Genomic DNA, 10,807 nt, shown 5'->3' on the forward strand with positions numbered 1-10,807 from the left:
CTCCAGTGTTCTTGCCTGGAGAATCCCAGGGACAGGGGAGCCTGGTGGGCTGCTGTCTATGGGGTCGCACAGAGTCGGACATGACTGACGTGACTTAGCAGCAGCAGCAGCAATTAGTTAAACAGAGTTGTCATATGGCCCAGGATTTCCACTCCAAAGTATATTGCCAGAAGAATTGAAAATAGGTGTTCAAACAAAAATTTGTACAAGAATATTCATGGCAACACCACTGACAATAGCCAAAAGGTAAAAAACAACTCAAATGTTTGTTGACTGATAAATATTGATGAATATGTGGCATATCTATACAATATTATTCAACCATAAAAAAATAAAATTCTGATAAATGCTATAACATGAACGTTGAAAACACTATGCTGAATGGACAAAACCAGACACAAAGATCACACAATGTATAATTCTATTTACATTATAAGTATCCAGGATAGGCAATGTCATAAAGACAAAAAAGCAAACTAGTGGTTGCCAGGGGCTTGGCACAGGGGCTTCCCTTGTGGCTTAGCTGGTAAAGAATCTGCTTGCAATGTGGGAGACCTGGGTTCAATCCCTGGGTTGGGAAGATCCCCTGGAGAAGGGAAAGGCTACCCACTCCAGTATTCTGGCCTGGAGAATTCCATGGACTGTATAGTCCATGGAGTCGCAGAGAGTCAGACACGACTGAGCGACTTGCACTCACAGGGGCTTGGAATTAGGAGTGACTGCTTAATGACTATGGAGTTTCCTTTTGAGGGGTGAAGATATTCTAAAACTAAGCTGTGATGGTTGCACAATATCATGAATGTATTAAATACCAATGAATCATACACTTTTAAAATGGCTAAAATGGTTAATTTATATCATGTGCATTTTACTACAATTAAAAAATGTGTTCAAGTACACAGAGAAGGATGATTCTTGAAATTACTAAGAAACAAATTAAAGATACAGAAGTGAACTTTTTAAGTTAAAAAAAAAAAAACAGTGAATGAAGAATTAGAGGGCGTAAAATAAATCACGTGTGTAACCGTAAGGAAATGGCAACCCACTCCAGTGTTCTTGCCTGGAGAATCCCATGGACAGAGGAGCCTGGCGTGGGCCACATGTAGTCCATGGGTCACAAAGAGTCAGACATGACTTAGTGACTAAACAACAACCACTGTTACAATAAACAGGCAGGCTTATAGAGAATTACAATCACAAAGCAACTTTATTTTTGTCTCCTACTCTCCCTTAAAATCCAACTTGAGACTAGTGTATCCCTTAATTCTAGAAGAAAACTCGGGCCTCTGCAACTTCTCTTCAGTCATGTCCAACTCTTTGTGACCCCATGGACTGCAGCGATGACAGACCTCCCCATCTTCCACTATCTCCTGGAGTTTGCTCCACTTCCTTAGTGCATCTTAGTATCATCCTGTAGTCACATTTGGGGCTTCTCAGGTGGCACAGTGGTAAAGAACCTGCCTGCCAATGCAAGAGACACAAGAGATGCCGGTTCGATTTCTGGGTCGGGAAGATCCCCTGGAGAAGGAAATGGCAACCCACTCCAGTATTCTTGCCTGGAAAATTCCATGGACAGAGGAGCCTGGCAGGCTACAGTTCATGGGGTTGTAAAGAGTCAGACATGACTGAGCATGCACACACACAGTCACACTTAAGGTGTGTAACAGTCTCAGTTCAGAAATTTAAATGTCCAATTCGGTTATAATCAAAATGGCTTATCACTTGAAGTTGAGGCTTCTCTAGGCCAGCTGCAGACTGGAAGCCAGCATTAGGGAACTGAGGTCTTGCTTGTGTACTAAGGTTTCTGACCCTTCCAGGGATAGGGCCGTGGGAGTGAGGAAATGAAGGCAAAGCAGGAACAATATCCTGAGTTGAGGTGTTGTGGTAACTGGACCCTGACCTGGCAAGAGTTTTAACTGTGTCTTTCTCCCGTGGACTCCTCCTGCACCCCTAAGGGCAGCTTCTCCCTCCCAGTCCTGCCATCTTCATGCCCAGAGATCCCTCAGGAGTGATGCCCACCCTGTGGCTCTGCTTTCTGCTCCTTTGTCCACACTGTGAGCCGAAGTTCACCTCCTGGAGGAAACCCTTGCCTCTTGTTCAGGCTCTGAGATGACACGTATCGGTTTCCTTACACGCACACAGCCTACATCCGGTCCTAGGGAGGTATGCACACACCCCCTCTCCCGCTCTGCCCCATCCAGGCTCCAGGAGTAGAGGCCATACTCACCTCTGTCATCTGCTGCATCATCAAAGCACGCAGCCAGACACAGGTAGCTCATCCTTTAGATTTTTCCAGGCTGGGGTCTGTGTAGTCCACTGGATTGTCACCCTACAGGGGATGCTCATTAAGTTTCCAACCAGGCCCCCTTTCCTTGGCCTTGAGGTGAGGGGCAGCTGACACCCACTACTCTCCCTGAGGAGACTCAAAACACACGAATGGCTCTTTCAAAGTCACACCAAGAACTCTCCTCCTTCTCCTCTAACTCTTCTTTTACACCTTCAGTGTGGGTTAGGGAGTTAAAGAGGGCTTCAGGTTTTTGACTATCTCCGTTATAAATTCAGAGTATGTAGTGTCTTCCAAAAGACATGTATTTTAACACTTTGTTACACGCACATTTAAATAAGTACAACCATTATTGAATACAGTTAACAGCCACTGTTGAGCCCCTAATTTGTCCCAGACATGGTATTAGGCCCTATTTTACATCTCATTTAAAGTCGGAAGGACTGATGCTGAAGCTGAAGCTCCAATATTTTGGCCACCTGATGCAAAAAGCCAACTCATTAGAAAAGACTCTGGTGCTGGGAAAGACTGAGGCAAAAGGAGAAGAAGGTTACAGAGGATGAGATGGTTGGATGGCATCACTGACTCCATGGACATGAGTTTGAGCAAGCTCTAGGAGACAGTGAAGGACAGGGAAGCCTGGTGTGCTGCAACTCACGGGGTGTCAAAAGATCTAGACATGCCTTAGCAACTGAACAAAATTTAAAGATATTAACAGTTTAAATTCACTGAAAGTTATTAATAGTTATAATTACCTTGATTTATCAATTTCATGAGTTCCCACAGATAACTGGCATTAAAAAATCTACAGAGTGAGGTGGTATTAATAAGATTCTCAGTAGGAAGAAATATTTTGAAACCCTAGTTGCAGAACTGTAGATCTGGAAATGATGGCAAAGGTTATTCAACCTTACTCATTGCCCTTAAGCAGCAGCTGAGGTCCCGAGAGGCTGAGGGACGTGCCCAAGGTCATCAGAGTGACAGGAGATTGGAAGATGGGGGCTGCCATTTGCTGCAGCTCTTGTTTGTGAAAAGCATTAGATACATTCTGATGCATACTGCTAATTTTAATATTTATCAAACCAGTGGTAGAAATGACTTCTTAATGCAAAATAACTATTTCAGAGTCTTAAAAAATTGAACAATCTGGGCTTTCAACACGAGATAAAGCTGTGAGAATCCTAATCTACTGTACAGGAGAATAATGGATTCTTAATTGAATCTGTGCCTCAGAGTGGAAGAATGGTTTTTAAATGGAAAATCTCACAGAGGTGGTGATGAGAAATGAGTTTAGCTAGATGAATGATCTCAAGAGAAAGTAAGATAGCAAAGCCAGGATGGAGAGCGGCTTTTTCTTAAAGATTTCAAATAAACCAAATACAGGCAGTTTGTACCCAGATAGTGAACTACCGTGCTTACTCTCATCTTCCTAGTCTTGGCACTGTCTCATGTTCTGACCTTTATTGGCTACAGTACCCCAGGGTTTCACAGATATTTCTTAAGAAATAAGTATATATGGTATAATGATGATATTATTACTCTATCAAGTACTGTTGGCAACCCAGGACATGCCATTCAGCATTCTCAGACTTCAGTCCTGCGTTCATTTCCTCGGACACAACAAATCATATGCTTCAGGGCTGGCAGGGTGTCTAGAAATAATTTCAACCAATACAATTCAAAGATGGAAAAACTGAGGCCCAGAGAGGAAAGTAACTTGCCAGGAAGGTCACACAGTTAATGGCTCCCATCACAAAAGTAACGCAGTTTGACAGATTCATGAACTCTTGGGTAGTTCCACCCTCAGCTCTGAGAACCTTGGAGTCACATTTTGTAGCCTGAAGTGTTAATTAAACCTGAGGAATTATGGACTTACTATTTATAGGTAGGAGTGAAGACATTAACTAGGCCATGAAACCTGGGGACACAGAAGGAGATTGTCTCCTGAGATCCACATATTACATCAAGCCTTTATATTTTAAGGAAGAACTTGGCTAATGCCATAGTCTCAACTTTCCAACTCTGATCTTCATCTCGAGTTGCTACATATGCAGCCCTGAAGGACCATGACTGCAGCAGTTTTTTGCATCATGAGATAAACAGATAACTGTACTTCTGATAAAGGCTATTCTCACCAATAACAAAGGTTAAAACCATCCTTCTAAACGTATCAATTGCTTCAAAGGACTGTATTTCAAACCATTTTTCAATATTTTGAATTTTAACTGGTAATAGTCAATATGGTCTCATGAATGTAAAAGTGAAAAGGAAGCCACAAAAAAATACTTTTTTATCTCCCATGTTTCTTTTTACTGTTCAGAGTGGCTTTCACTGTACTGCCAGCATCAAATCTCTCTTAGGAGGCCTGGTGGTGCGAACAAAAGCACTGAAATCAAAGAACTTCCAAGTTTTAATCCGCCAGAGACTGTGTGGTACTAGAGAAAGAGTCATGTGACCTCTCCATCCCATTTCTGTACAATGAGGATAAAACTCTGGAGGTACCTCTCCTGGATACTGTGTGGACTGGCTAACTGACCCCCTGGAAAGAACCAAAAATTCTATGTAACAGCTGAGTATTTATGGGCCACTAACTGTCACAAAAACTCCTAAGAGACAGGATTCTGTACAGATAGTACAATCTCTATTGGTAATTACTAATTACCCACCGATTACAAAGAAAGTTTTGAGGGTTCCCTAAGAGGGAAGGGAAAAGAAACACTGTACAATGTTGTTCAACAACACCATCTTTATTCAAAAATATATATCTATGAGACATTTCAGAATATACTGCTACCGCCAATGGCAGCCTATACTTCTAAATAAAGTCCTAAATTAATATACAAATTTAAGCTTTAAAAATATTCTTTAAGAAAAAAAACAAAAACAAAAACAAAGGAAGATTGAAGACTTTCTGAGGAACATGACCTAAAGGAAAGGTCTTGGAGGCCGATGGATGTCCTAAGTGTAGGAAAACACAAAACAAACCCCCCACCCCCACCCCACCTGGTCACCTCATACACACAAGGAGAAAGGGTCATTTAAATTAAACAAACGAAGTAAAAAGTACACTTGGGGAGGATGTGGGAGAATTGAGAGTTAAAAACCAAAAGCATTTCATTGGGAAAAAAAAAAAAAAACAGGACTAACCTCCTTATAGGAAGTCTACTAGTAACAGGTGTTAAGAGGCCAACACATTCATTTACATAATTGCTACAGTTTCATTTCTTGCTCTTGCTGTAATAATTACGCACCAATCTCTAGTCAAAGACTCAATCAGATAAAACACAGCAGTGGGCAAAATCCATTATGTTATATAACATTTTCATCTAGCTGATGAGATCAAATGCCTTCTCCACCTTTCTGGTTGGTTTGTGACTGCTAAGACGCGCCTCCTTTGAAAGCACAGAGTGCGCCCACGGCGATCTGTTTGGAAGCGGCTCGCCTGCAAGACCACAGCAGCACACCACACGGGGAGGGCTTATATGCAGATACAGCAAAGGCTGGAATTCATTCTGCAATTGTGCTAAAGTCATTTACTGCCCTTTGGCCTCTGGGAGAAACACTTTACAGACAGACCCATTAATTTAATAATGACAGGACGACAGGCAGTGTCGATATGTAACCAACACACAGTCCGTATTCGATCTGAAAAATAGCTTAAATGCTACGAGGTTCTACAGAGTTAAACTGCATGCCTGCTGTGACTTTCCCTTGTTTTCACTTCATGGCAGGCAGGAGAGCTTCCTGAAGGGAAGCCTGTTACACTTCTAACAACAGACATCATCATGCTCTAACATGTTGAACATGTAGAATCACATGTAATTGGCTTTTTTGGTAATCCTGAAAAGAGCAACTCAAAATGATGGAAATTCTGAAGCCCCCTCCAAGGAATTCCTTTTATAGCTTTTGGATTTCAGCCTCAGGGCTCTAATTCCTATTACACTATTAGGGCGAATTGTTTTCTGCCCTTTCCAATGTCAAAAATCAGCCCGCCAAATGAGAATGATTTACAGACAGCAGGCCTAGCCTTTACTAAAAGCAAGATAAAAATCCTAACTACATCATACAGTCATAACGTCAGCTGGCATGATAATGGAATTAAGACCCCCCCAGTTAATATCCCTCACTCTCCCCCTTCCCGAGATGGGTTAGTCAGCGGCACCTAACACAAAGCACTCCTCCTCCCCGGGGCACAAGGACACATATAGTGGCGTGAACTGAAGGACAGACAAGCATGCAGCGTGTCAGGTCTGCAGGGGAGAGTTTCAAGTTTAGTCACCATGCTGTGGACAAGCACCCATGCAATGAATTAACTGGTAGTGTGTGCCCTATTCCCCCAAAGAAGGGGTCAAAGCAACAGCAGAACCCGGACTCCCAGAAAGCCTTCAGTTTCAGGGGCCCACTGTGCCATTTCTAATAACTGCCTTCAAGCTTTCACAATGTGGGGCAAGGATAATGTTTCTAGAAACGTGCTCCTGACCAGAGGTTGGGACCCTTGATCAGAGCAGCCTGGGAAGGTTGATAGGAACCTTGAGGAAATACCTTATTTTTGATTCATGCTTGTGATCCCCGTGAGTCTGTCTGTCTCGGAACTGTGGCTTGATGTCCCAGATCAGCTTTGAATCTTTACTGCTAGATTCTCTAGTATGCTCACAGAACACATGCACCTAACCTCTGACAACACATTGCCAGAAGTCACAACAAGGGAGAATCTGAGATTTGGCAAACTCTTTATGGCGAAGACGCTCAAAACAGTTGTGCCTCCAACCTCTGGGGTGGATGGCAGCCAGGAAAGCCAACGATTCCAGACCTGAGTCCCTTGGCGGAAGCCTGCCCTGAACTTGAACAAGCCCAGCTCGAAAAGGAGCAACTGCTTTCATGACACAATGTCGTCATGAGGGACAAGATTCTTCTACACATGATTTTCATAACTTCTTAGGCATACAGAGAGGGCTAAAAAGGGAAAACCAACAGGGGCATGGAAACATGAAGTGAGTTTGTATTCTTTCCAAGTATACACTGAAACTGGATTCCATTTGCCACTGTTCTCAATTGTGCTCGACAGAGGAGAGGCGGGAGAGGGAGGAGAATCAGAGTCTGTGGTTCTTTCTTGAGGATGGGGGCCGACTGAACGAGGGACAGAACCAGGGGCTTCCAGGTTATTTCCAACCATGACGCGCCCTCTTCTTTCTGCTGGTACAGATGGGAATCTGGGGGATGACACCTGCCCTAGTCAGTTGAAAACAGGTCACCAGCAGAGGGCAGGGGGGCCAAGCCCCCTGTGACGTTGGGCAGCAACGAGAGGTCTGGCAAGCTCTGAATGTGGGACTTGAGTTCCTTGCGGACCTGGGTTACCCGAGCAAGCTTCTGTTTATATTCCTGAGGAGACAAAGAGTTACGTTAAGGACAAAGAGAAAACAAGCTTCTGTTTATGGTCCCGAGGAGATGATGCAGTTACGTTAAGGAGCTGATACAGATACTCTCAGCCTCCTGGCCTGTGCTCCTGACCAGAGAGCCCCTCACACATTCAGCTAAGCTACCAGGCTCAGGTTTTCAAATGCTCAAAAGCAAGACTGTACACAAAAAATGAAAGCTCTAGAGTTCGATACTGGAAATAGTGAATTAAATGGTATTTAACTGAGTGCTTGAGATCTGGAAGTAAAAAGTGATGTTATGTATTTGTAGTGTCTTTGGTGCTTATCTATTTCAAAATGCTCTGTAAGATAATGCTTGAGCTTTACAATTATTTTGAAGGCTCCACCTAGACATGACTAGGAAAACCACTCTAGAGCTAACTATTTTCTGTGTTAAACTTAGATTAACCCAGAGTTAGCATCTTCATAGACAAGGACTTCAGAAGCTCAAAATTCCCACCGCCACTGCCTGGTTCAGGACTTCCTTGTTCCACACGTAGGCACTGTAGCAAGGCCCTGCTGAGGCCTTCTGGCAGTCACCCCTAAACATGCCCCTGGACTTATCTTTCAGAAGCCCAGCTTTCATCAAGTCCCTCCTCTGATAAAGGGAAGCATAGGGCCACACTATCTCCATGACTGATCTGAGTGCAAGGTCTTCTAAAATTAGCTCCTGCCCACATGCTGCACAGGCCAGAGCCTGCACTGGCCGTTTGTTCAGGATCCCCCTAAGCCTGAGGGGCTCTTTCTTCTCCTGGTCTCGGCAAGGTCCTGACTTTGCTCCTTCGCCAACTGCTGAGTCCCGCCTCTCTAGGAAAATCTTTCCTCCTCATCCAATACACTGGTCCCCCTCTCCGCTGGCCTTCCTGAGCACTGCGCCCCTCATGGACTGCTCTGAGGTGCTCTCTCCACATGTCAGAGTTCTACGTTCCTCTAAAATACGACTCCCTTGATGATAGGAACTGAATATACTATTTTCTTTCCTCAGCTCCCAGCTATAAGGTCTTGGGTAACAACTCTAGGCCAGAGGACATGCGTGGTTTATGGCTCCTTTGGGGCTCGACTTTTTCTTTTTTCACCCTCTTCGGTGTTTCCGCAAAGACAAGGTGGCTCCTGAGACGGGGCCCTTGCTGACTAAAGCCTCTCCTCCAGGAACATAACAGAGCACTGGGCTGAGACACAACGCCCTGGGCTTAGTCCTGGCTCCGACTCCCAAGTTCCAGTGTGACTGTGGAGGTGTTCCCTCCTTTCCTCCATCCTTCTTTATCTGAAAATGAGGGAAGTGGAGTACCCATAAGGTTTTTCTTCATGTTCTAGATTCCTTCATGCCAGACATCTTCCACACACTTAGAGAGGCAAAAGGTTTGAAGAAGAGTGATAAGATAGGAGATAGGTTAAAAAAGAACACTTAGCTGAAGCTGTAAAGACAAATTCCAAGCAAGGAGTGGGAGAGGGAAATGGGGAAATGAGCAGGGAGGCTCTGCCCCTATGTGACTGCTGGCAGTCAGCCTTCCCCCTGAAGTGACAGCTGCTCACACAAGCCCTCAAACAGAGACAAGGGGCAAGTAAAGAAAGGCAGCTCTTCTGATAGCCCCTTCCTTTCCTCTGAGACTTAACACAACTAAAATAATGACTTCTATAAATTATTCCTAGTAACTCCCCCAACAAACCAGAAAGCATCAGAAGGCAAGGACCAAACCCAACTGCCTCCCCAGCATCCACCATGCCCAGCAGTGCCCTGCAAACAGTAAGTATCTACACAGCTGCCCAATGAATTAACAATATATAAAAGATAGGATTATGTACCAGTAATTACCTTTCATTCTTGAAACAAAAAACTGATTTCAAATCTGAGGACCTATTAATAAAATGTCAAAGTTCTCTGCTCTTCCTTCTACAAACAGTTTTCTCCTCTGGTTTTACAGACATCACAAGAAGCTAACAGAGGACACCTATTCTCTGTTACTGGACATGGATTCATTTATTGAACTTCTCCTGAATTCTAGTACAAAAAGGGTAATAGTTACCCCTTGTTCCCTGTGACCATCCTCTGACCAAAGCTGACACATGAAAGCCACCTCAACTCACAGCCATCCAGAGTAGACAGAGAGCACTTCAGTTGAAGGAGGAATTCCTCAAGGACAGTTTGAAAATCACCGACTCCCTGGAGAGGTGACCTAGGATCAGAATCCAAGGGTCCCTACTCTCAGGTGATCCTCAGACTAATTTAGCAAGTCCACCTGAGATCAAAAGGTGGTTGATTGGATTAACACTCCCACACCATCTTAAATTCAAACAATTCTCATCTTAAAAAAAAAATCTCATTTGTTCCTCTTTTAGGAGTACAAGAGGTGGGAGGGTATCTCATCATGTTTCAGTTCAGTTCAGTTCAGTTCAGTGGCTCAGTCGTGTCCAATTCTTTGCAACCCCATGAATCGCAGCACGCCAGGCCTCCCTGTCCATCACCAACTCCCGGAGTTCACCCAAACTCATGTGCATTGAGTCGGTGATGCCATCCAGCCATCTCATCCTCTGTCGTCCCCTTCTCCTCCTGCCCCCAATCCCTCCCAGCATCAGGGTCTTTTCCAATGAGTCAACTCTTAGCATGCATGAGGTGGCAAAAGTATTGGAGTTTCAGCCTCAGCATCAGTCCTTCCAATGAACACCCAGGACTGGTTTCCTTTAGAATGGACTGGTTGGATCTCCTTGCAGTCCAAGGGACTCTCAAGAGTCTTCTCCAACACAGTTCAAAAGCATCAATTCTTCTGCACTCAGCTTTCTTCACAGTCCAACTCTCATATCCATATATGACTACTGGAAAAACCACAGCCTTAACTAGATGGGACTTTTCTTGGCAAAGTAATGTCTCTGCTTTTGAATATGCTATCTAGGTTGGTCAAACTTTCCTTCCAAGGAGTAAGCGTCTTTTAATTTCACAGCTGCAATCACCATCTGCAGTGATTCTGGAGCCCAAAAAAATAAAGTCTGACACTGTTTCCACTGTTTCCCCATCTATTTCCCATGAAGTGATGGGACCAGATGCCATGATCTTCATTTTCTGCATGTTGAGCTTTAAGCCAACTTTTTCAGTCTCCACTTTCACTTTCATCAA

General features: G+C 44.0%; 1 protein-coding gene across 1 annotated transcript in view; it reads right to left on the reverse strand.

Annotated features, from left to right (window-relative positions):
* Positions 1-5,012: 5,012 nt before the first annotated feature.
* The window catches only part of RPRD1B (regulation of nuclear pre-mRNA domain containing 1B), a 58,145-nt gene continuing 52,350 nt past the window's right edge, over positions 5,013-10,807 (reverse strand). Inside the window, exon 7 of the mRNA XM_010829171.1 lies at positions 5,013-7,663. Coding sequence (XP_010827473.1) covers positions 7,514-7,663 — 150 coding nt within the window. The 3' untranslated portion in view covers positions 5,013-7,513. The remainder of the gene's footprint in view (positions 7,664-10,807) is intronic.

This window comes from Bison bison, unplaced genomic scaffold (assembly GCF_000754665.1).
Source record: "Bison bison bison isolate TAMUID 2011002044 unplaced genomic scaffold, Bison_UMD1.0 scf7180017864500, whole genome shotgun sequence".
Classification (NCBI taxonomy): Eukaryota; Metazoa; Chordata; class Mammalia; order Artiodactyla; family Bovidae; genus Bison; species Bison bison.